Genomic DNA, 27,719 nt, shown 5'->3' on the forward strand with positions numbered 1-27,719 from the left:
CCAGGACGCTCTCCCCAGGGACACAGTATACTCCCCATCACCAGTAGTTTTCAAGAAGTGATTGGACAGAATGCTGGACAGTCTCACCTAGGCTCCCTCTCTCACTTGGATAGGTTGGATCCTACAATCTTTTGAAGCCCCTTCTAACCTGGGCTGCTCTATGATTGGATGGATAATTCTGAGCCTAAGACCAGCCCAATTGCATCCTGCAGCATGTTGCCTCAGAAAACACATCCCCTTTGATCTGTGCGAGTTTTATTGCAGTACAATTATTTCAGCTTTCAGCGCAATCTCAAAATTAGTTTCCTAATGGGAAACGCCACATGAGCTAGAATAGTTCTGTTAGTTTCTCATATCCTTATCACTCTCAGTTTCATGTAACTATTAGAAGAAACCATTAAAAATATGACCTCTTCCTGCAGTGCTTAATCTGCCCTTTCCTGTCTACTCTTTATCAAGTTTCCTATTTTACTTAGAACTAACTTATAGCTTACAATATATGGTTTCAAATAAAATTTAATTTGACAGTTAGAAGTTATGAATGTACAGATCTATTGTCAAAAGTTACTTTTGTTAAAGAAATTAAACTAGTTTAAACAAATTATGTTGCTGATATACCAGTGAGTTCAATTTTCCCTTTCTCAGCTCAAAAGTAAAATTCTTATTCCCTATCAGCAAGGCCTGAAGCAATTCCCATCTTTCACTATACATCCTATGGCCATTAAACAGCTCAAACACCAACACACAAAACTGTGGGCAAAGCTCCTGTCACGACAAGAAGTACCATTAGTTCAGTGGTGCTCAGACACCTCACCAGAGATTGCAGAAATTCAGGTCAGGAGGTTGTATGCAATCAAGATTTGAATGATCTTCAAGAATAATGGAAGTAGTAAAACTTTCTAAACTTTATGTCTGAAAATACTGACTGACCCGGTCGTCAGTTCTGTTCATAGAGGGACAGACATTTAAAGACCTCAGACTAGCACAATTAAGCTGTTTAAGTTTTCCTTCCAACAGCAAGATTGCAGGGTTGGTGTCTTTGACATAAACTACAGAAATACTCATTCAAGTTTACAGCCTTGTTAGCATATACAGACATTTCCTAACAAGTTTAACTATCCCCTCCTCTCAACAAGGATCTCTCTAGTAGTTTACACACAAAAAATGGATTACAGAAAGCAGATAAGCTTTCTAAGATAATCATTAGAAATATCAAGACCAGTTATACATACTTGATAAAATTAACATGTTTCAACAATGATGCACCATACAACTAAATCTCTTGCATGGCATTTCTTCTGTCCCTAGAAAATAGATGTATTATTGACAACTCACAGATGGAAAACAAATTCCATTTCTAAAGGAACTGTCAGCCCCTGACAGCTGACATCCCTACACTGCAAAATTGTTAAAACTTGTTTTAACAGGATCATATGTTCTACAGAGAGACAGCATTACGTACCTTGTGCAAGCATGTTAAACTCCAAGAACAGTGCTATGTGATAAAGCTCCATAGCTTCTTCAGCCCTAGTCATGTTTAGTTTTCCTGCTACAAGAGCCTGAACTTCACTTAAACTGCCCACCGAAGGACTGGAGTGCAAAACGGAGAGGTCCACCACATCTGTATACATACAGTTCAAAATGACCTTAGCATATTTTTTTGGTATGATAGATTCATCCAATATAATTCGAGTTGGAGTCCGTAGAGTTCGGTCTGTGATTTCTTCACCAGTTCGTATCCTCCTCTGCAGCAAGTGACGGAAAAAGGGAGATCGTGACGAAATAATAGCTTTGTGAGCTCGAAGCTCTTCATCTAGACAGCTCTGACTCCCACCAAAAGTTTCAACTAAGTCAGAGTTGGATGAAAAGCTAAGAACCACATCGTAGTAGCACATATAATCAAACAGTGCACGCATGTCAACATCTAAGGAATTTGGCGTTCCAAATTCTTCACTAAGCTGCACAAGGATATCAACATTTTGGAATCTCGAATCCTCCATACCAAACTCGCCTGTATAAAGGTAGTGTAACAAAGCAGAAAACATAGGCATATCTATGCCAGCTGTGTTAATATCCATTATTATTTCTGCCCCATACTCTGGTGAGGAAGAAAGCAGTGTCTTAAAAAATGGACATCTTGCCGCCAATATCGCACGATGCACAGGAAAACAAGTTTCTTGAAATATTAGGTCTACATCAGTACAATATTTGTATTGATAAAGTTCAGCCATGTCTTTCTGTAGCGTCCTGGCTTCTGGTCTTGCCAAATTAGCTTGTAGATAAAGTTCCTTTAAGGCTGACGTTCCTTCGTATTCTTCTACTAATGCATTAACATCTCTGACATCCCAGCCTGAGAGGAGCTCACGCATCTGCTTGGCATGGTCGGCAGATCGGCTCGATTTCCGACGCTTAATGAATTTCTTTTTGAGGGTGGCAAGGCCAGAGGTTTTCTTTTTCTTGTCTTGAGGTTTCTCGTGGCCATGGTCAAGGCTATACAGCTTTGATTCACAGCCAAAACCTTGATGAGAGTAGGATGATGTCCCTAAAGGCAAAAAGGAAAATTGAACACATTTATTCTTTAAACTTAAAAGGAAGGTCCACAACACCTAAATACTCCATCAACAACCCTGCATGTTATACTGTTTTTCCTTCTCCTCATATTAGATAATTTGACAACTGAAAACCTGACTGAAGCCTTTTCTGGCCATTAAGAACAAAGCCTTTTATTTGGATCTATAAAGTTTATAGTATGCTGGGTTTCAGGGTGTTTTGGCTTGGTTTTTAATTTTTTTTTTTTTTGGTTGTGTTTTTTTTAAATACATTCAATTTTAAGAACCAAGCAGTGCCAGTTGATGTAGCTCTACAGCATTATGGTACTCTTATCTATGCAGGAAGAGAATAGTGCAGTTGTAACATTAAAAGTGTAATTGTATAAACTTTTTCTAAGCCTAGTATCTCAGGGAAATATTGGAATCCCCCCTTCAAAGTGTTTTCAAATTCTGTTCTAGCATTAAGTGTCATTAAAACAATAGACACATACCTGGCATCAGACAGTTATAGTAACAAGAACAAAAAGAACACAGTACCAAACTACTCAGGGATTATTTTCAGAGCAAATTTAGCAAGAAAAGTAAAAATCCTGTTATCTGATAATCAAGTAATGCCAAAGTCAAACACAAAAAATGGGCTTCTTTCCACAGAACTATAAATACTAATTTGTGCATACACACCACCAAAAAGAATACGGAGAACGAAGTTTTACTGTATTATTAAAGATTTCCTTTGAACACAGCATTATACAATTAAAGTATACATATAATTACTTTTCTTCTTGAAAATAATTTTTAGGGAAATTATATTATGAACTAATACTGATAGCAATTCAGTGAAAAAAAAAAAAAAAGGAATTAGAATCTGCATTTCTACAAGTAATGGAAAACCAAAGTAGTGTTTTAGAAAAAAAAGGAGTTAAAAAAACATAGCTTTAAGGTGACAGTCATGCTTCTGTTTAAGGGTTATTTTTTAATTTAAGTTTATTTACAGAACTCTAAACCAGATGGTGAAGAACCTCAGACATGACAGGAAAACAGAGAAGGAAGTACACAAACCCAACTCCCACTTCTGGACTGAAGAAAAATGAGAAGAAAACATTTGCAAATGCTACGCAGATCAGTAACAATCACAGGTTCATCTGAAATAGTATTGGTCCGTTTTCTGTCAGGAATAGCTCATGTTCCTGTTAGTACAATTGTGTAGCTTTACTACTTGCTGCCTTTTTTTAAAATCTTCCAAAGCCCATCCTAGAACAAGAGTATTTGGGGTCTTTCTCAACTTGTTCTATCACTGCAATCTCATAGCTCCACCTGTTTCAGGCATGTTACGGGCCAGTCTGACAAAACACAGGGCATTTAGTTATCTTGTGATTTCAAGCATTTCTTGAACTTTGAAAGACACAGGAGTAATTTAAAGCTGTGCTTGAGACTAAGGCAGCAGTAGCAATCTAACACTTTGTAAACTGTTTTATTGTTTAAGCCTCAATAACTAAGTAAACTTACACAGTGGCTTTTATCTCAAGCTAATTAAAACTCCCACAAATCACACAATGCAGTGGTTTTATGATTCTTCTATTAGTAAAAACTTTGAGACGGAACTTTGCCTTATTTGAGGAAAAACATCTAAACATTTTATCCAAGTTTAAAATTTGCTTGATTGGGCAACATGTTATGTTATATTGAGATTTCAAGAAGTGAAAAGTGTATCAATTTAAATGAAAATAACATGAGTAACACAAGACAACTTCAACAAAGAGGTTGTGCTGCAAAATCCACCATAAAAATTCCTTCCACATTCTATACTAAGTATGACAATGGAAAAGTAGAGATTCAGCCTCCTGCTGATAGAGACAAGTGTAGAAATTCTGCTTCATTTAAAGAGGTACGTTTCACAATAAAAGTAAAACTACACTTTGGTCACTCTATAATGACAGATTCTGTCTCCAGAGAACACGCCAGCTCATTTTTATTTGAAGTACGTTGGATTCGAATGGCAAATCTGAGTGCAGAACATTCTCTAACATTCCACTACAGAAAAACTAGGACACCGCAAGTCTCAATTTCTTTCCTCCCTGAAGGCTGCTGTGAAGTATTACTTGCACATGAATCACCACGAAATACTAAAACGCCATTCAAACCTTTGCGTACCCTGAGCTACGTACAAGATTTAACTTTGGATATACCGCAAACAGGGCTATTAACCCTAACAAGCACTGCTACAAAAGCACCACCACACCACTGCTTTTTGTAAGAAGAGATGCACCATCATAGCCTCTCTGGGCTCACAACAGCTGGTGGTGGCTCCATATCCCTCAAAGAAAGAATCTGGAAGAGAATGTTTTAGGGCTGCCTGTATTCTTTCATAAGACAGCAGCATTAAAAGTAGGAAAAAAAGATATTCCTCAGCACTATACTAAAAGGCACCAATCTATTAAATGCTGTTCAAAAGCAATTGCTACTTCATGCCCCTAGACCATACCCAGCTTGGGACAGACAAGTATTTACAGGAACAGATGACTGCCAAGAGGAGCTGCTTGGGAACTTGACAATGAAAAACGGGATCTGTTTAGTCCTTTGCATGCCCACACATTTTAATATCCAAATATAGAGCTCTATAAAAATAAGCAAACATCTTGAACAGATGTACCACCCTAGGAAAAGATGTGGACTCCTCCTCCTGAATGCTGCAGACAAAACAGCAAGAAGATGACTAGTTAAGCTTTTGATAAAACAAAAGTATTATTTTCCAGTAAGCACACTACACTGTTTTTACTGATTTATCTCCTCTTCACAAACTATAAGCAAACTAGGATGAAGATAACTAACAATAGGAGCTCACACCACAAAACTACTGTTCTTTGCCATATCAGTTCTCAGACTTCAGCATTCATCCTACATTTAGCATGAAACACGGTGCGGTGCTTTAATGGTAAAGTAGCATGTCTAAAACAAACCCACAGGCCTAAATCCAGTTCCCAGGAATAAGGCAACATATTATGAAGCTGTTATAACCCTATCCACCAGTTCTGCTTTAGGGTAGTAAATAGATCTAATGCCTTCTACATAAAAAAACCCTGCAATAAAAACAGACATCCCCCTCTCCACCGAACAAATGAGTAAAACCCCACAACACCTAAACGCCAAGCATATAAAAGCTGATACATTATTAAGACATTATTATTCTGGCACGGGACAAAAACCTCAGCTATCAATTTCAGAATACACCTGTTTTCTACTGAGAAAGCTACAAAAACCAATCATGTAAACAAAAATCAAAATGAGAAAGAGCCAAATGCCAAGAAGTGGGAAGAAGAGATGTGCCCATGTGATGTAGATAGCACACTCATGGAACCCCGTAATATCAGGATAATTCAGCAAGAATTTTACCCGGAACGCTCATCAGCCTTCCCTAAGATGAGAAGAGCACATGCTTTTAGGCCTTCCTCAAAAAGAGTCTCAGCCACAATTTCCCATAGGTAATGGGGGTTAGTAAATTTATTGTGATGTATTACATAATGGGTTGCTATTTTGAGTTTAATAATGAAGAGCAACAACTAAACCTTCCCCATATCATGTAGAAAGCTTCTTGGGAATTTAATGAAGCCTTTGGAAATCTCTTCAAATCTGCTCAAAAGGTGTTTCAGCCTGCAAATTTGCCTGTTTCAAGGCCTCTAAGGGTTTCTCTTCACTCAATATAGTGGCAGATTAAAAAACACCGAGGCATGTGAAAAAAAGCATTTTTGCCACATTTTAGAAAGCATACAAGCAGACTGGAGCAAATATTTTACTAGTTAGCTATGAAACACTGAAAATATATAAACCCTTGAGGGGAACTTCACAGCATGGATACCCATGATGTTAGGACTAAAAGTTCTTCCTTGAGGTGCTGTGACAGCACATACACCCTTAAATGTAACAGTTTATGGTCTGTCCTCAAATGAGACCTCAGAGCTAGGAATGCCTGGAAAGCTGAGAAAAAAGAGAAAATTTACAAAGTGAATCAATTCTTCCTCTTCTAAGGCTATCACCCTGCTTTCAATGGTAATTAAAAAGAAAAGTAACACTGAATATCAATAACTATTTATGCAGTGTTGCAAGCTGAGGCATAAAGGAGAAAAGCATTTATAAACTATTGATGTTATTTACTGCTAAGATCATTCTTCAGGCTGTCAGGGTTGGGTTTTTTTTAAGGAATATTTATCTTCTCAGAGACTGCCTTCTTTCAGATTCATAACATTGCTGTTTATTATTTATAGTGTGACAGTACTTAGATCTACACTGAGGTCTCTTTGTACTAGACTGAAGAACACATAAAGGTAATGCCTGCCCCAGTTATGACTAGAATGAGAAAATACTTTCTTAAGGGCACTTCAACACATGTCTCCAGCTAAGCAAGGTCCTGGCTTGTAAATAATACTGCTAGGACAGCAAGTACTCCCATTTCCCCATTTTACAGAAACGGGAAAAGGAAGAGCATTTTTGTTCAAGTCTATTTGTTACTTTAACAGGTTTATTACTAGAGATAGCCCTTCTAGCAGCAAGGAGGTAATTCCCTTGGACACAATGCCAATACTACAGTGTATACTGATGATCAAGGGTTTTACATGCTCTGACACAGTTTGATGGAATTCTGAGGAAGAGCAGAAAACAGGAGGAGTATTAACAGAAAGCAACTGCTCTTGAACTGGAAAAACTAGCATGCATGGTTTAATGATAAAAAACTCCACTTATTTTATTTAAATAACCTGGCAACTGTTTACTGGCAAAAGGCAGATCAACTCAATGCATACATAGGCCAAACAGATGGACAGTACTGAATTTCATGCACGATTGAGCTTGAATGGATTCAAACTGGTGACCTAGAAAATAGAAGCACTCCATAACATTTCTGCAAGCAAATCAAATCCAGTGCATACACAATCCACCAAGTCATTTATGTAAGTGACAAGATAACTGAAAAGAGTTACCTATGAATGTCTGTTGTGCCTGTGAATTTCCCCCTACCCTTGGGGAACATGAGTGAGGGTAGTTAGATGCATTAGCACCCATTTTCTTCAGTCACTCAGGCATTCCGCCTGCTGGCTCTTCAATGTATAATCCCATAATCCTTTATAAATCTTCAATCCCAGGTCCAGCGTTCTGTTCCTCCATTTCTGAAGAACAAAAACACCAATAAGGTATTTCATTATTTGTCACTAAATGTTACGTGATTTAGATAAAATCAACTCAGCTTCCACACAGTATTTTCATAAAATAAAACCTCCAACACTTTCAAGATAGCCTCTTATTTGAATGATTAAACCAAGATCAGAAATACTTCTTTTCCCCACAATAATCTGTAATTTTCCAAACCATTCACAAAACACATAATAAATTGCAACATGGAACAGGATGGCTATCAAACTTTTAGCTAAGAAATTTTCAAGGAAAACTTGGTCTAGACTAGGTATTCTCCTTTGACTATACCAGAAAGACTTTTCATACATATTTATACCTATTCCCACTTGGTTAAAAAATCCCAAACTGAATTAGATTGACAGAGAAAGCTAAATAGGCCAGTTCTATTGGAGATTATACCATCATCACTGATTTCAGCTGCATTTTTGTTCATAAAATTTACATAGTTCTCATTCAGTGCTGCTTGACAAATTCAGACTTGAAAAGACCTAGAAGTACGTTTCAAATAGTAAAAATAAGGCATTTAAGGATTCATTAAATTTTTTTGGGAAGGCATTTGAAAACATCTTAGAAATCAGTTCTGAGGTAATTTGAACAAGGATTCATTGCTAACGTACAACAAAGACATTCTAATTTGTTCCAATATTAGCAGTGTTAAAATGTTAATATTGAAAAATATTCAATAGAATAATAATTCTACCACATGAAGAGCCACTACTGTCAACTGAACACTTGTGCCCCCTTCCAAAATACAAACATGAAGATAAAGAGTTATAAAAAGGTAAAGCCTGTACTAAGAATCTTTTTGATTCCCTTGAATATTATGAACACATATAGACTTGCTATATGCTTCTGAATTTTTTTCCTTTCTTAGTAGTCTCTGGCATGTTAAATTGGCCAAGAAAGTGACATGCAAGTACATCTTTCAAGGAAACACACAGTACAGACTCTGGGGAGCAGAAAGTGAGAGACAGGCCAGGAAGGAAAAGGCTGCAAATTGCTGTAGGCACAGAGGTGAGGGGAACAACTGCTCCAGGATTTGATGGCTTGGTATATGAGGAGGAAGAGTAGGGAAGGGTTTGAAAATCTGGCCTTACAGACGTGGTTATCAGGCAGAACTGCTGCTCTGGTGTGCACATATCCCAGGGTGGCCTCACACAGCTGCAGCCTGTGGGATTCTGCTAGGGCAGGAGACACAACCATAAAACCACCACAGCAGCTTTCAAGCCAACTTGAGCCAACCTACAGGCTTGCAAATGAGAAAAGGGAGCTCCCATGCCTGCCCTCCCTAGCGAGACAGCCAGGTCATCTCAACTGCACACAATCTTGAACTTGTCTCCACGCAGATTCAGCTTGCTATACATCAGGAAACAAAGATAAAATACCCTCCTACATGAACAGAAGCATACTTGGGATGAAGACAGAACCAGAGCACACACAAAACAGGCAACATCACACCACTGAATACCAGTAAATCTTCTCAACAAACACAAGCTGTTGGATCAGTTCAGTCTTAGCCATTGCATGCACTCATTTTCTCCCTTGTGCAGAAATAAGCTATTCAAAGATTACTGAATCCATATGGTGCAGATCTCTACTTCATTTATGAAAAACTTCACTGACTTAAGAAAAAACACTTAGGAAATAAATTCATTACAACAGTGACACTCCAAGTGATTTCTGTATGCACCAGGAAAATGTTGCTTAAATGTGCTGTAAATTTCTAGATGGAATTAGTTACACCCAGGACAAACTTTGTGAAGGTAGAAGTCACCTTTCAGTTTGAATGCTAACTTGCTTACAGGTAAAGGCTAGCAACCCAAGTAGATAACCTAACAAATTTCCTTTTCTCACCTAAAATTGAACTGGTTCATTTCGACTTGAGTCCTGGAACAATGCCATTGTTATTCCACTTTTCTGCATTCAGCTGCAGCGTGATAACTTGTATATTAGATGTCTACTAACAGTTTGCAGTTCTTCCTGACACAGAAAAGAGCCCAGGAGCTAAGTAAAAGAGGGAAGGAAAAAAAAAAAAGTGTTGGGCTTTTATTTTTTTTTTTTTATAAGTAAGTGCTCAATATTTAGAACCAAACCCCAGGAGGAGGCTAATACCTTCCACCTCCTTCCACTTGGCAATAAATCCACGCCAAAAGATAGAAAGAATGCAGTCAAGGAATATATGCAACTGTTCAATACCATTAGCAGTCATTACCTGAATTTGCAAGCCAGGATTTAAATAAACTCGAAAAGGAACGTCATAAAAAATTCCTAAAATACACAATAGAGAAAATTATTTTATTTGGAGGCTCACCACAATAACACTGTAATACATTAAGCCCAAGTGAGTATCCTGCAGAACGAATTCACTCACTACATTTAGAATAGATAACTTCCATGCACTGCTAAGTCATGTGTCTGCAGGCTGATTTCTTAAGAGTATTTTGCATCTTGAATTCAAACGTTTTGTAGTTCATAAAGTGTATTGGGCCCCATGGCTCAAAACTGATCATAGCTTCAGTTCCACTACTGTCCTTAACCTCATGTATCAACTGAAAGTACGTTTCCTTTATTTTTTAATACAGTACTAAATTTTACAAGATAATATTATACAACCCATGTTGCATTTCCCAAAAAAATTTAGCTAGCACCAGTGATGAACTCTGTCCTGGAGGAAGCCCTGCTTTCCTCTCTTCATTCTCATAACCATTTTTTCCACCTTGTTTGTTCTGTCCCTAGTATTTTGTAAACTGGATAAACTGACCCACATTAGAACCAACTTAACAAAAAGTCAAAAGAGTATCAGGCACACAATTTGTTCGTTATGGCATCACATGAATACTTGCACAACTGCATCTTTGACAGCAAAGTGTATTTGAACCACTCATGGATTTAGACACCTTTTTTTTTGTTTGGTTTGTTTTGCTGTTGTCCACTTCAGCCTCTGTACTAAACACAGCCTACAAGAACAGCAGTTAGTCTAGCATATAGCAGTTAGTTTTATTGACCAGCTGAGTCTGGTCAATAAAACTCAGCTACTGCGAAAATGCCAAGTCAAGAATGCAGCTTCTCCACAGTGAAAAGCACTTGTAAAAGGAGAGGAACATAAAAATTAAGAAAAAACTCCAAACAATTAGATCTTCAGCTGCAAAAGGAAAGACAGATTTCGTCTCACAGACCAAAAGTTCAGTTATTTCAGCTTATTTGAAGAACTTTTAAATTGCATTTTAGCCTCAGAATATGGCCATGGAATTTTGTTTGTTTTAAAAACTATCATCAGGTGAACTTTTTCTTTCCTTTTTATTAAAAGCCTGCATGCATCCCCGTAAGCAGTACCAAAATGAAACTAAACTCAACATCTGCTGACCAACTGAAACAGTTGTTGAGAGCAGTGACGCATGCACAGATGTGTTACGAACGTACACACATACACAGGAAAAGAGTTAAACTATGTCAAAGCTTGTTTAAGAAAGCCTGTACTGCAGAAAAAGAGTAACAAATGTGTTATATGAAATGAGGAAGTTAATAGAAACCAAAATTACCACCCCAAATCCTACAAAACAGCACAAAAGTGACTTTCAGATTATACTGATACTCAGAATAAAATTTAAAATAAACATAAGTCTGGTTAAAGGTTTCAGTACCTGAAATAAGTTCCTCAGTCTTCTCAATATTTGTCACACTGAACCTCTAACCCTAAGAACCTAGATGAAATGCATCTGAGGTATCTGGGCTGACCACCAGCTATTCCTGGACTGGGAATTTTGATTTAACAAGACATCTCTGCACAGAATGGACTTTAGGGAACAGTAACACTTTGTTTATATCATCACTGAGTACAAACGTTTCATAAAATGTCCTGTAACTCACTGGGATCCAATTAATATAAAGGGCAAGTTAGGGAATGCAACAACAGGTTTTACAACCATTTGATTTTTCCCCTGTAAAATTTTAAGAACTTTGTGTTTCTTTTAGAGTTGCTGCCATAGGATTATGCAGTAACATAATACTTAAACCATAGTTGGAAATTATATCAAGTACATGCACATACCTGCACCAACATGGTATTTCAGGTTTTCATTTTACCTAACATGTTTTAAATATACTGTGAATAAATGACAACCCAGGTATCATAAGAATAACTTATTCATGTTTGCTTAGATTTTTATCCAGACCAAAAATGCAATGGCATTTTGCCCCAACAGCTCATTTCAAGTAACAAGCACAACTTAACCGCAGGATGAGATGACAAGATCCAGCAATAAAAAGCACCAACCCCAGTAAGGCGACACATCAACTAAATTTAAGCAAAGACAAACGGATCTCGAGAGAAGTTAGGTAGATCAATAACTGAAATAGAAAACACTTGTGAGAATGGACCATTGCTATCACACCCACAGTACAACCCACCAGCTTGCCTTTATATCCTGAACCTGCCTCCAGCAGAACAGTGGTCTGCTGACCCATCACAAAGTGATTCAGGAACAATCCCATGCTCAGAAGAACAGAAGGAAGTTCCCATCCACCGAGAAGTTTCCAGAGCCAGCTCTGGCCATGCTGGTTGTTATGCTGGAATTACAAGTCAACAACATCCAAAGGCACAAGCTCTTAAAAATGAAGACAAAGTTGCTTGTGGCTGGAGTTTCAACTGCTTGTTCAGATGTGCATGGAGTATTAATCTCATTTTTCTTACTGTGCTGCTGGAAGTTGGTTCTCCAAGTAAGAGGCGTTGACAGGAACTGAGTGCTACCTGTCCTGACCTTCCTCTTTTTCCATGGATGAGACACTCAGAAGTACTGGCACACTCTCAGATTTTGTGGAGGTACAACCTCCAATCTCAGAAGTGTACACGCTAAAGGACTGAATGCATATGGGACAGTGTACCTGAAAGAAATTGTGTAACTGGTAAGTAATTTTCTGTTCAAAGGAAACAGCTGAAATTTGAAAGCTCAGATGATTATGCCTGACACACATGTAAATCCATGCAAAGCCTATTTTGACTCCTTTTTATAATCCAGTCAAGCAATCAACCTTTATCATTATTCAAAATTAACTGGATGATGCAATAGTAAGATGCAACTGAAACAGCTGAAAGGTTGTGGTTTAGATCAGTTCTGTACAAAAAATATAAGATGGATAACATTCTTTACAATGTGGGCTAACAAAACAATGTTATTTCATTATTCACTGCATTGGAAAGAAAGACAAATCCAATAAACAAAACACCAGAACTTAAGCCATATCAGCAGTTACCGGCTCAAGAGGGCAAGAAAAAGCAGATAGAACTAGATTATGAAAAGTGACTGCATTACTCAGTGCCTTGCTGAGAATCATGTGTTCCAGCTATCACAAAGAACCCTTTCACAAAGAACCCTTTCTACAGTTAAGCATGAAATTTACAGCATTTTCTCTTCCCTGAAGTAGTAAGCTTCTCCATCAAGAAGTTCTTTCAAAATGGAGATGATAAAAACACCACAATAGTCCTAAGTTTTTATTTCTAGATTCGTTGAGAATCAGAGGACTGAGTTTTAGTGGGGAAAACCCACCAACAACCTGTACTAATTTTCAACCTTTTCTCTGAGGAATCAGAGTGAAAGTTAAAAGAACTATGCTCAAATAGAGCACAAAGGAATGTTGACTAGAACATACACACACTTCAGAAATCAAAAACACTGAGCAGCATTTCAACACTTGAAAAAAACCCACAAAACTTACAGGAAAAAAACTCTTTTCAATGCTGTCTTTGCAAACAGTGCTTAAAGTAGCATTTCTGATGATCAGCAAAGCAATTTCAAGCATGATATGAACATGTCACATCGTACAAGTAAATAAGTAATGTCATTAACAGGGACTGACAGGTCAAATCACTAACAGCAGTGTGGAGGCAGCGGACATGAACATATTTATATTCCTCTAAACACAAAATTTTCCAGCAGCTAAAAAAATCAAACATACAAAGCACACAGAGACTAAGTGAACTACAGCAGTACAATCCTGCATGCAATAGGCTGTTCCTCCCAAGCAACTTAAATGTCTTCATACACTGGCAAATAAATTTTCATCACTCTTACATCAGTGATTCTTCCAGTTGGTTGCAAAAACGCACTAATTTACCAAAAGCCTATTCTGATTGATAACATTCATGTGAAAGACTTAACTAATGTTTCTGAAGATGAATTCAAAACACTTCTTTCAGCCAAATGAGCAAGAGCTCATTTATGGCCCTCTAGGACTCCCTTGAAGTGAAATGACAGCATGTATTCTTCAATGACTCTCCATTTTTTCACAAGTTAACTTGAAAGGAACATTATCTGATTTAGATAAAAAACATCATTAAATCTGCTTTATAAGAAAATCAGAGAAATCCTATCCACCAAATCTTTATCAATATCACTAAACAGAGTAATTAGGTATGAACATAGCCATTTACAGGAAAATGAGTATAATTAATTTTAGCCAATCTAGAATAATTGCAGCACAGTCTGACATACTGTGATAAATTCTGAGGAGTCTAAATGTGTTTCAAAAGGCCTCTTCTGAGCAAAAATTACCCATGCGCTTTTTTTTTTTTAAGAATGACAAATATTCTTTGGTTTAGATATATGAACACATCAGTTGGTTAAGACAGAAAAAGGAACTTCCAAATCACACGAAAAGTACCTCAGAAAAAGGGGCTTTTTTTTTCTTTTTTTTTTTTTTTTTTTTAAGAAGCCTGCTCCTTTTTTTTCTTGAAAGTTTTCTTGGCCATGAAAGTTCAGGCCAACACTTTGTCTTGTCACGCAGTAAGCTAACTCATGGAGATTTCAGCTATATTCAGCTTCAGATACTGAGGTCAAACACCAGTCTGGTAAGACCACTGCCCTCCTCAGTGTGTCTCCAGATAATGGCTGTCCATTATTGCAGCAATATCCATGGTCACCTGTTCCTTTCTCCCCCACTGGAAAAGGCAAAAGTGGAGCAGAAGTAATAACCTTCCACATGAAGCTCTACCATCTTTATACAGCCTGTTTCATGGGCTTCTTATCCCTGTACCCTTTATCTGTCAACAGGATTGCTGCTTCTTCTGGAACAAGGCAAGCAACCTTTCATCTCTGCAGTCTTCCACTCCCATGGAATTTTATTCTGTTTAGTCTGAGAGTGCCCCCCAAAGATCCCTGTCTCATTAAGGGAATTCCTCCTCTTGCTCAAGCTGTGACCCAACCACAACGCAAAATCCTGTTTTCAATTGTCAAATCTAATAAACACAGGAAAATCTTGGCTCACATTCCAATGATACGAAAGATCCATATAACCTACAGTTTTCCTTGTACTGGAGTAATTTTCCCTTTTTTTCAAGGCCCAATTATTTCACAGAAAGTGAAATTACTCTGAATGAGGACGTGGGAGCTCCATGTACACAATGATGCTTGTAAATTCAGTGTACAGTTACATTCACACTTCTCTCAGAACATGCTGCCTCTGAGAGAGCATTAGAGTCACTAACAGGGCAATCCCAGACACTGCACTCTGTACCTACCTAAGTAGGCAAGCAGCACCCATCCTATCTTATGACTTACTATTTTCAACCCATCTTCAAAAAAGCAACGTTTTCATCATTCAGCTTTAGTTCCCTTATTAACTTCCACAGCCTGAGTCATCTCTAGTGATGACACTGCTTGGGGTTTTCACAACAATAGCTCCAACATCAAAGCAGACTGAAAAGTCTTGGACCCACATACTGATCAGCCTTCCCATATGGGTGGCCTCTTTTAATAGATCAGACCAAAAACTACTTCTATCTTAATTTGGCTGCAATCAACTCTTCATCCTGCCAGCCAGTCATTGTATGAGTAACGACATATTTCTGTTGCTTGGAACATCATTCCTCATGACTACAGTGTTTCTATACAACACTCTTCCTTTAAACTCAAGCTTCTAAGATGCTTGGTAACAATACACAGCTTATCTATTTCCACTGATCCCCCTGCCTGTGGCTAAAAAATGCTATTACCAATATTGCTGTATATCCAAAACATTTTTCTCTACACTTCAGGCCTTAATACACCATCATTCCTTTTCTTCTGTACACCATCCTCCCTGTGGGTCCTTCAGTCATCACACAACAGCAAGTTCATTCATTCAGCCTTTTCTCTTTGATAAAACAGGTTTGACGTATTGGCTGCCAGCATCACTTCTTACACATTTAACACTAACGGGTACATCTATATACAAGAGCAAAAATTGGAAGGGGGAACATGAAAAAGTGTGGTAAAGAACTCAAAAGGCAATCTAGTCCAGTCATATCATGAGACATCAGGAATTTTATTAAAGAAACATTGATTTTCCTTATTGAAGACAGCATTCACAGCCAAAAAATTCCTACAGTTTGAATACTTTGAATTGTTTACAGTTAGAATTTGAATACTTTCAACAGTAAGCCACAAGCCACGACAAGTCCTCCATCCAGCGAAACCACAACTGCAATCTGGATTTAGAATGCATTATTTGGTGTATACAAACCCAAGTTGGTTCACCAGCACTGGTTCCACGCACATTTCCTCAGCGCCAGTGCTCACCACGGCTACCACCAGCATCTCCTCAAAGCTCCTCCATCATGTCAGCAACTAAACACGGGCATTCTCTTCTGTAAGATTTTTCTCTCCCCAGTGTAGTTAGCCCCCTGCATCAGTTTACCAAACGGCTCAAGGAACCCAGATGATGTCATAGAGAAGGAAGAACAGCAAGAAAAGGTTACTTTGCTCCCCACAATCAAACACAACATGCAGTTTGACTAATACTCAGTTGACAGGTCTTCAAAAAATAAATATTCCCAGCACCCACTCCTGCAGCAAAGCTGTACCCCTTCATTGTAGCAAACATCTGAAAAGCCATGCAAGTCCTGATTGGACTGTGTGTGTTTTCAGTTGATCCTCTGGTGTGGCTGCTCCAGCCATTGCCCAAGTACAGCATGGCCTCAGTCTTCATCCAGCCAACTACCACTGTCAATGAAAATATCTGACTTTGAGTGGGCAGCTATAAGCCCACTTTTGCAATATGCTTTTTCTTCTCCAGAGCTCCTAAAAAATTAACAGTAGGAAAAATCACCTGCAAAGCAAGGGCAGTCCTAGCAGAAAAAGGCAATTTAGACAGCAGTAGCTACTGCTAGGATTCACCATGGCAGTGCTCCCCGTATCTCGGTGGCTGATTGCTGCTTCTTTGGCCTGTACTTATTTTTCTCTGTATTTGTGCAGTTTGTTCCCTCCTCGGTTAACAACACTTCACACAGCAGCCATAACTACTAGAAGTCCATGGGAGTTGTTGCTTCTTTGAACGCTTGGACAATTTTAAATTAGCAATATCAGAATACATGCATCTAGGTATTACTCATATAGGAAAAAATACAAAGCCAAGTCTATGTGAATATTAATATATTCCCCTCAATCTAGTGAGCTCATCCTCTGACAGGGAGAAGCTAACTGTGCGTGCAAGACTCACTGCCTGTCAGCTCTTCACAGGTACATCAGGGTGACCTGATAATGCCACTAAAGCCAAACTAACAGGGAACTGTGCCTTTCCCTCACACTCCATCCTGTCAAGGGGTTTTCTTACTTCCCCTCACACTACATAGAGAGATTATATGATCACAAACCAAGTCATTTCAAACGGCTGATCCATCACCCCAGTGCCGGAGAGAGTGGCAGATAACAGACAGGGAGAGAGAACTCCAGCACGTTTGTCTGACAGGCAGCTGAAACTGGAACAGGATCTCACAGCTCACAATATGAAGGGAGAAGACTATTCCTATTAGACTGCCTCAAAACTCCACGAAACTATACCCTTGTACTCAGCCCTTCTGTTCTCTCTGAGTGACTCTTCAAGTCACTCTGGCCTGGCACCAGTGTTGACACTCACATCTTCTTCCCCTTGTCTCCCAATAGCCACCATCACTCACAAGTCCGTTCTGTTCACTGCTGCAGGAAGCAATACAAAATCAAATTGTAAAATTGACTGTACATGGTATTTATGCAACACTTATATAAGACTTATAAGAGACCATGTAAACTGGTTATGCACTGCTGCCTCCCTGAGCAAGGGTGAAACTCCTAGTCAAACCGACAGAACATTCTCCTGGTATTTAGAGGTTTTTAAGACAACCCCCCACAACCAATACAATGATCTTATACCTGTTCTTATAAATCAATTATATTTGTATATACTAAGGTTTTAACTGTTACCTAAAAACTTACACATTTGAAAGATATCTCCTTTGGTTGGACTCTTCTGTGTGGTTAATTTAAATTCATTAACTTCAGCAGAAAAAGTTAAGAGTCACCCTGATTTCACCAACTATCATTTATTTCTATCATAATATCTGATGCCAAGAAATCTTTCTATGCTGTATACTTCAAAGATTTCAGCCATTTCAAAGACAGGAGCAAAATACACTAATATTGCAATACTTCCCCTCAAAAGTTACACCAGTAACTTCCATTTCAGTAGTTACCTTCATTAATACCTACATTTAGATTCCATACAAGTGTAGCAAGAACAAAATGCTCACAAACTTTAGGGAATGTCCTGCCCAAAACTACAGGAATACATTTCAGAAAATACACTTTCTCAGTGATAAAAGAAATCAATTAAGGAAGGAAAGGCTTAATCAGAAAACCAGACTAGTACTTAGCCTGCAATTAAGTTGGAGCTTTGTTTACATTTTCCCCTTGGCAAGAAAGGGAAGTTATGTCTTCCACATTTCCTGCAACAAGCTCTCTCTGCACTTCCAAAGCATTTTTTTTTGTTCTGTAACATGAATATGCAAGTTTTATAGAACAGTCAAAAGAGCATCACACATGTTGACATAATATTGTTTCTGAAAACAGAGGCACCAATCATGTACATACTTAATTTAATTAATTCAGCCTCATCTACACATAACTCATGAACACAGACTTTTAAAGGTTGCAGAGTTAGAAAAGCTTATGGGGTGTTTTTTGTTTAACTATTTGCTAAGTCAAATCTGCCCTTTGAGCAGACTTATGCCTTAACTTCTCCTCTCTCCACAAGATTTGAAGCTTTTCAGATGTCCCAGAATACTAAAAAAATTAATAGATTTTTCAAAGAAATCAAATAAAACTTTTAGAAGGAAAGCAAAAGTCTGATGCATTGCACTAATTACAGGAGTTACTCCATTAGAGAAACCCATTGCTCCTAACGTAATTTTGGACCAAATTTTGTTTTCTCTCTCATACACAACTGTCCTTGATACCACAATTCCTTTACATTCAAAGCAAGGGCAAAATGCAGAAACTTTGCCAGCCTGTGCTCTACTTGTCAAACCTCCTTTGATTCTTCCATGATTTGGAAAGTTCATTAATGCATAGTAAAAAAGACAACATCGCGATTAAAAAAAACAAAACAAAACAAAACAAAACAAAACAAAACAAAAAAAAAAAGAGAAATCCCACTTTCCTCTCTACCTAGATGATGATCATTCCCACTCAACTCTCCATTCATGTTCAATGAACGAGAACAGTTCTTAGCTGGATCAGTTTTCAGATTAACAAAAATAAAAGGTTCATTTCAATAAGGAAACGCATTAATCTTGTATACGTGGAAAAAAGGGCAAGTTCCCTTTCCTTCCAAACATAAAACAAGGATGAAACTCCAGATCCACAAGATATTTAAATAAAAGCACCCTCATTACTAAGTTGAAGATTGCTAGTGCCTAGTACAATTGACCTTTGATGCAGCTAACACTCAGTCACAAAATGTGGAATTTTCCAATTTAATTCTTCAGCAAAAATAAGTTGTTAGCTTAAAACAGAATGTGGGAAGAAGGAAAGGAGGAGAAAGGACAGTAGATGCCCAAGGTAGTGGTGGGGAAATACCTAGATTGGCACAAGTCTGTTAATCCAAAGGGGAAACTTTGAGCCAATAATTAACTGAGAAATTATGCAGTAACAAAATTACCTCAGATGTTCTCAGTGGAGAAATTCAAATGTCTTGAGAAACTCAGAACAAGACATGACAAATTTTATTTTACTTGCAGTGGAAAAGCCCTGAGTAGTATGAACAGATATTTTAGAAAGTTTGTAATAAGACTGTACTTCTGATTAACATCATTTTCAGAAGACATGTAATTTAAGCTTTAAAACCAACTTCAAGTAGTAACTGCCCTGGTTATAACATCAAAGACTGTGGTCAAATGCAGTTAAAGACAAGCAGCTTTGATGCAGTGCAGAAATACATATAAGAGTCACTTCACCAGAGGTTACCAGGTCTTCAGATCCATGCCTAGAACTAAAAATACAACTAGACAGGTCTTACACCGCTTGGCATTTCAAGTCCAAATGCACATTTCCAGAAGTGCTTAATGGAGGACTAAATTCTACAGAGATTTTAATGACCAAATAAGAAGCAGGAGGTACTTTTTGACCTAAATAATGTACCTTTTAATGTATCTTTTAAAAAGGATACAACAAATTATTCTCTTAAATATTATATTTGGCTATACAAAAAACTCTCCAAAACCCAAAACAATTGGCCACGCGGGATTTGAAAATTTAAAGCAGTAAACACACATTCTTATCCAAAATTTAGATAAGCTAATCACTCATAAAAATAAACTGCAGAGAAGATGGAGACACTTGGTACACTGGGAGTGTGGGGGGGGCTCACAAGAACACTGAGTAGCTTCTCATGCTGTCATAGACATTCCTTCATAGAAATTATGGTGCCTACATCCAGCTCACTAGGAACAACTGCTGCCTCTCACTGCCGATACAGCTTAGATTATTCCTCCTTCAGTACCAAGGCCATCACTACATTGAGTATCACAAGCAGCTTCAGAGGTTGTTAGCCATTTATGTATTTTAAGATATACATCTGGGCACATGAGAAAAAACCTCTGAATGGCCCCACATGTAAAAAGAACTTCAGCACAACCTCAGTGTATACACTGCAGAATTTAAGTGGATAACCACTGTAATTATCAAGCAGCAGGAAGGCTTTAAATAAGACATCTTTCTAGACAAAGTCAAAAAATCACCAAATCCAAAGCAAACCCAGTTTAACAGTCAACGAACCACTTCTACCACACCTTTACATCAAGAATCATCATTTGAAAACAGCTAAAGCAGAAGATCAAAAGAGATCAAAGAATAAGGGAGCACCAGTCCACAAAACACAGTCTTGTTGCATTCTGATTGCATTTGCTATGTTGGAATGCTTTTAATCAGCTCTCAAGCAGCATTTCCAGTATTGGGGTCAGGAGAAAAAAGCATGAAAAGGAACTTCTGTCACTCATACTGATTTTAAAGCACTTAAAATAACCTACCCATTTACAGAAGTATTTTATATTCTTCATTGCAGTACAGAGATCTGAAGTAGCAGACAAGCGAAGCAGCACTCCAATTTCTCACTAATGCAATGTGATCTACTTGGTCAGTCAAAAAATACTTCAATTTTCACATAAATAGGTATAAAATTTTACTCATGTTGGATGCCTTCACAAGCTTGGTATTCTTGCTCTTTGTATACAAAACGTTGATTAAAATGTCAGTGGCAGACTAGACTATGAGAACAATCTTCTCTCACCCAAACTGCAGCTTAAAATACACAGGCAAGCACACACAGATACATTTTGCAGCTCTACTGATTCCACAAAGCTGCAAGTTGTGGGTCACAAAATAAGCCCAACTAAAGAACCAAGCGGCAGTCACTTATTACATTACTGTTTCAATCAACTCCTTCGAGTTTAGCCATTATTACCATCAGCATAATGGTAAAATGTCCTGGTAGTTACTTTGAGACTAGGTTTTAACAGATCTTGGACGAGGTTTTGAAATTAGAGGAATCTTGTATATCATTAATTAGCTTGATCTCTCTCCAAAGCACTTCCCACTAGATAACGTTAAAGATCAGAAGTGATGAAGAAAGAGATTAATCTTAAAAGTTACAAGTTACCATAATTAAATGATCCTGTAAGAAAGAGGGGAGAGTAGAAATAAAAAGGCTCTTTAACAATATGGGGAATCACAATAACCGCAGAGCTAGAAAGATATTCTTTAAAAGAGATTATAAAAAATTAAATTCTACCCTTTACTATTTACTACAGTGAGTTGGAAACAGGGTATGATAGGAGTGAAAAGAAAGGATGAACACAAAAAAATCCAGTCTTTTTAATACAACAAGAACTGAAAAAACAGTGATGTTTGAGTGCCATAAAAATACACAGTATGAATGACCACTGAATTCAGACAAAATTTGAGAACAACGATCAAACAGGATTTAGAAGATAATCAGTCAGTTATACAGGTAATGGCTCATGCTTGAATTCCAAGTTCAAAAAACAAAGGAAGATCACTTAGAAGATACTTCTGAAACATAAAACTGATTTAAGAAAATGTTGCTTGAAACACTATACCACCACACTTCATACTGAAAGTTTCTTCTTATTCACTTTTGACTGCTGTTAAATTTTTTCTTGCATGTTCTAGCACTCGAACATCTAAACAACCAGTTTAAATCCACTGACGATAGAAGATCCCCAACAGACTGGACATGTCTGCAAGGCCACCAGTAGTTAAAGATCATATTCAGTAGTGTTTGGTGTAAGCTTGCACAACACCTGCGCAACATGGAGCAAACAAATCAGATTTAAATTTAACTAAGTGTATAGTTAGGTATGTACTTGAGAGTCCAACACATCAGGCAACACAGTTCCACCCTGACCCCTTTTACCTCCCTGGCCTCACCTCTAAACTGTGCTAGCCAACATACTTTCCACAGCAATGTGATGACCCAGATGAAGGATCTGACACAAAGTTATTTTGTGCTTTAATGGTTTATTTTTCATACAGATCAATTTCCTGAATGTTTCAGAGTGAAGCCATGTAAACAACCCTACCAACACAGCTGAGGGGACAGTGCAGGAAGTAAGGGAAAGGAGCAATGGACTGCAAGTGTTTAAACCAATTTTGCCACTAAGCATCTATCAAGAACCTCATAGGCATCTTTATTATCGGGGGTTCCCCTTGCCAGTGGGATAGGGAACAGAATCAGAAGGCAAAGAAAAAACAATGCGGTAAAACTCATGGGTTGAGATAAGTACAGTTCAATAACTGAAATAAACCAAAATATAATAATCATATTATAATAACAATTTCAACCTCCTAGTGTCCATTCATTACATAGAGAGTATTACTGAGGGTATTCTTCTTGGGAGACATGCAGGACAGACTGGATGGGTGTAAAGTGCAAGACTAGATTCAAATGTGGCATCTGCAGTCCCTTCCTGTAGTTCAGGCATACTGGTACACCAACATAGGAAAGAGCATTCTAAAAATCCACAATAGCTTCTATCCAAAGATTTAAGAATAGTGACAAGATTTATCCTTCAAAGAACCTGGGAAATGAAACAAAGCAATAGCTAGATGACTCACTGGAAGCTTACCTAACACACCTAAACTAGGACTCCTGGTACCCCCTGCATGGACAATAAAGTTGTGATCAGGATTCCAGACTAGTGTGAAAAAATGGGAAAAGCCATTGATCTGGTAACAGAAATCAAAAGCCATGTAAATATGTTAAGAAAAAGTGAACAAACAAAAACAAATTTAGAGTTAATACTAAAACTTGCAGTTCTCTATCAAGATTTGCTGTAAGAGCAGATTCTCATCAGGTTCATTAGGAATATAGTTGTTTCTTCTTATGTGCAATCTCATAGTTTCCCTATAGAGCTGTTTATTGATTAATGTGAACTACTCACAGTCCATCAATGTCCATTGGATGCTTTCATTCACCTTACTGTTTGCCTCTGAAAGGCAGCCAGCTACAACTATCTCAGTCACCACAGTGTATCCAAGACATCAGAATAAACTCCCCTTTTCTTGCATGTGGTCTGGCACATCAAGAGCAAACAAGCATCAGGGCGGCAGAGGAGCAAGTAGGGTTAGTGTCCCACCTCCTCCTATGGCCATGTGCAGGACCCCAAGACACCATACCACCAATGCAGCTTGCTAACAGGACACGAGACATTGTCCCAGCCTAAAATTCATCCCCAGTAAGCCTTGAGATTAATTGTCATCAGTGACAATTAATCTGTAAACTTGACACCATGTACACAACAATTTGAAAGGCCGCTTTCAAAATGAAGACTCGATATTTTGTTGTTAATTCATCAAGTTCTGGCAGTTTGACTGAATTAAATTTAAAAAGCTGGCTGCAAAGGCAGCACATTCTACTCTAACAGTGAGCAGCACAGCTTCACAACACAAAGTCTGAAGCTTCTCAGACAATCTTGAAAACTAAGAGGGGGAAAAAAATTAAAAATCACTGTGACAAATCCATGCAAGTCTTCCAGGAGGGCTTATAAAAGTAATTCTATTCTTTCATGTATGAGTCTTTGCAAATCAGTCCATGCCAGCTATAAGCATTACACCACCACTGTCTCTATGACTCAGCAAGGGAATCTGGCCAGACGAAATCACTTACTAATGTAAGAGATAAGGATTTTTAAAATGGCAACAACTACAACCATGCCACAGTAAACAAACCAAGACAACTTGTGACCGTGCTCCTTGTATGTTTAAGCATACAAATTAGATCAGAATGTCAAACCCATTTATACATTGGCTAAAGTTTGAAAGCAAGTAAAACAATGCTTAGTGCAGCTGAGCTGAAATACAAAGGATTCAACAGCTGTTTTCATCTCCAATGAACAAAAACAAACAATGGCTGTACATGTGACACAAAACACTGAGATCCATTTCCAAGATTACCTGTGTGCAGCCCAACTATGCAAGTCTAACGTTAGAGCTGAATACAACCCAGTGAGAAATTGGCAGCTTTATGTTGTAACTTAAGATACAAGCTTGATTTACTGAGACATTCATGACATGTTTACATATAAGCACGAACAGATAATGATGTTTACAGGACATTAACTGACACAGCAAAGTAGCAAGTTCTTAAATGGCTCAATAATGCTTTGGTCCATCAACTGAGACTAGTTATCTAGTTGATAAATTATTCCAAAAAGGCAGAAAACATCACAATCCATACCTACTCAATACATTATCTTCATATAGATATTCTACACGATAAGCACTCAGACCTTGCCTTGTAAGCATTATGGTCCACAGAATTTGTACGTTACCAACAGACCTCTGTTCCACATCCTCATCAATAACATCTACAGAATTATTTTTGTTACAATAGTAGCAGACTCTCAGTCAACAGGGGGTGGAGGAAAAAGTATTTTCATTGAATTCTTAAGGAAAAAGTTCAAATGGAGAAGGATCTAAGAAGAAATTCCCCTCCCTGGACCATCCTCTGTGAAGAAGGACACTAATACAGAACTAAGATGAAATATTTGAGACAATAAAGGAGAAGCTTAGAAGACTCATCCTCTTCCCTAAGATCCTTCAGACAAAGAGGGTAAAGCTTTACCTTCTCAAGCTTTTCAGTGTCTCCACACGAGTTAGAGGTTTAAAATTTTTTTATTTGAGCTTTTGGGGATTTTCCCTTCTATTTCTAAATGAAAATACAGCATGCGATATGTGGAAAAACCTGAGGTGATCACGTCCCAATGGTGTATCTGCCAAACACTTTAAATTTGTTATTATGTTACACTGGTTTGGAGCAAAGCCTCAAGCGATGCTACACAGCCTAAGGTAAATTCTCACACAACCTACCATTGCATCAACACGTATTTTATTATCTCACTATCGCATTTTATGTTAGTACTCGACATGTGTGTCATCTTTCACCCAACGGCCTCAAACGGGATGGTGGGGAAGAGCAAGTAGAAACACGAACAAACAGAAAAGCACTTATCCCACTGGCAGCAGGAATATTCCAGAGGCACGAGCTAACGCATCACCGACAAAGCTCTCCAAGTTTCTCCAGGAGCAGCGCGGTAAGAGCCGCACAGAGAGGAGCCGGACAAACCGCACAGAGCCCGGCGCGGCGGCAGCGGCCAGGCCGCGGGCACAGCCACGGGCGGGCCGGCAGCGGCGGGACCCGCGGCCACGGCGGGCGAGGCGGCCGCTCTCGCACCGGCCCGGCGCGGGCGGAGCTCCGCAGCTGCGGGAGCACGAGCCCCGCACCGGCTGCCGCGGGAGACGGCTCCGAGCACCTCTCCGGCTCCGCGGGGAGCAGCGCCGGGGCTGAAGGGAGAGAAGGAGGGAGAGAGGAAGACAGGGAAGGGGCGGCGAGGCAGGACCCGACAGCGCGGACAGGCACAGCCGAGGCCGCTGCCGCCGCTCCGGACCGCGGACCCTGCGGGCCGGGAGCGGCGCGGGGAGCAAGGCTCCTTCCCGCGGCGGAGCCCCACGGAGCCGCGGGCTGGCAGCGGCGCGGCGGGACAAGCTGCCCGCAACCGGCCCGGCAGGGCGGGCACCGAGCCCCGCCGTGGGGGCGTCGACGGTCTTGCCCCCTCCCCTCCGCCGTCGTGACACCAAGGCCGCGTCCCCCTCCCAGCCCGGCTTCCCGCGGTGCCTCACCTCCGGCAGCCGCTCGCCGCCGCCATCCTCCCGCTCAGCGCCGCCCGCTCCCGCCCGGCCCCGCTCCGGCCGCCGCCATTTTGCTCCCGAGCCCCAGGCTCGGCCGGGCAGCGGGAGCGCGCACGGCGCCTGCGCGGCGGCGGAGCTGCGGCGCCCGAGCCACGTGGTCCGGGGGGCGGGGCGGGGGCGGGGCGGGGGCGGGGCGGGGGCGGGGCGGGGGCGGGGCGGGGGCGGGGGCGGGGGGAGGGGCCGGCGGGGGGCGGCGGCGGCGGGGCAGGTCCCGGTCCCGGTCCCGGTGGGTCCGGGGGTCTCGGTGCTTTTCCCCGCACAGACCGTCTGGGGTCGTGCGGAAAAACTGAGGCCGGCGTGTGTGTCCCTGCCGCGATCGCGGCTCCAACGCCGCGTGCACTGCCTGCTCTGTGTGACACATCTCCCAAGCTTGTTGCCGTGCCCAGATGCAGGGGTGTCTGCAATATAAGTGGTGTGTCTGCACATGTTCTTTGTCCTTGAGACTAACGTAAGCTGCTTATATTAAGCCTATGTCTGTCTCCTTGCTTTGCCAAACTGCTATGAGCTTGTTAGAGGCAGGGCACAGTCAGATTCCAGGTTAATTGTTCATACTAGGAATGTATGCTGCTCCCCTGGAAATAAACTCCCACCACCTTTCCAACTTCTGATAACCTCTCTCAGCATGAGGAATTAGTATTTCACTTCCCTAGGTGAAAGTAGGTGCCAGCAGTAAAAATGCTTCTAGCTGTTCCCACCATTGCTGGCGTCACGCCGGCTACATTTTCTTCAAAGAAAGGAGCGTGTTGATACAGTCAGGATCAGCAGGTATCTGCCACCATGTCTGTAAGATCACTGTTTTCTAAATCAGAGAGAGTGACCAAAAATACCTGCCAGCATTTTATTAGAACAATAAAAACACTTAAGTAAACTGAACGACTTGTGCCCCCTAAAAGAACGAAGCACCACGTGTCTGTATTTGAGAAGGTCTGAGAAAAGTTCCATGCACGGGCCAAAAATCTGATTAGATCACATGCTAGAAAATACTCAGCAAGCTGAAAGCCACATCTATGGTCGTTCCTGGTTGGTAAAAGCAAGCTATGACTGATTACATTCCCTCCTGATTCTGCTGACCGTCCATTTCTGGAGGGAAGCCTTCCTCCCACTTGGCATCCTGCTTTCCTCCATCTCTGTAATTAACTTGCCTGAATGCTGCAGACATCCCTAACTACCACTTGGCATAGTGCTCAGCAGCTCACCAAGGAGCTAGGGATAAAACAACATGTATGATATTTGCCCATGTTGTAGACTATTTTCTTACTGGTTTCAGCCTAAAAAATAGAGGAGAAATGCAGTTGGGTTTACCGGCAGTATTATGTACTCCTGGGGTTTTTAACTACCTTAGTTATTTCTGTGTTCTCTGATATTGTAGTATACAAGACCATCACAACCTTTACTTCCATATCTGTGCAGTACCAGAGATGAAGGAATTCTTATCAGT

General features: G+C 39.7%; 1 protein-coding gene across 2 annotated transcripts in view; it reads right to left on the reverse strand.

Moving 5' to 3' along the window:
* BTBD7 (BTB domain containing 7) overlaps window positions 1-26,311 on the reverse strand; it is a 51,800-nt gene extending 25,489 nt beyond the window's left edge. For both annotated transcript variants that reach the window (XM_066188710.1, XM_066188709.1), the window contains exons 1-3: window positions 26,213-26,311; window positions 7,520-7,705; window positions 1,463-2,542 (exon numbers count right to left, since the gene is read on the reverse strand). In XM_066188710.1, the coding sequence (XP_066044807.1) occupies window positions 1,463-2,542; window positions 7,520-7,601 (1,162 nt within the window). In that variant the 5' untranslated portion in view covers window positions 7,602-7,705; window positions 26,213-26,311. The remainder of the gene's footprint in view (window positions 1-1,462; window positions 2,543-7,519; window positions 7,706-26,212) is intronic.
* Between the last annotated feature and the right edge of the window lie 1,408 nt (window positions 26,312-27,719).

This window comes from Chamaea fasciata, unplaced genomic scaffold (genome assembly GCF_029207755.1).
Source record: "Chamaea fasciata isolate MVZ Bird 193981 ecotype frontalis unplaced genomic scaffold, bChaFas1.0.hap1 SCAF_7, whole genome shotgun sequence".
In the NCBI taxonomy this organism is placed as follows: Eukaryota; Metazoa; Chordata; class Aves; order Passeriformes; family Sylviidae; genus Chamaea; species Chamaea fasciata.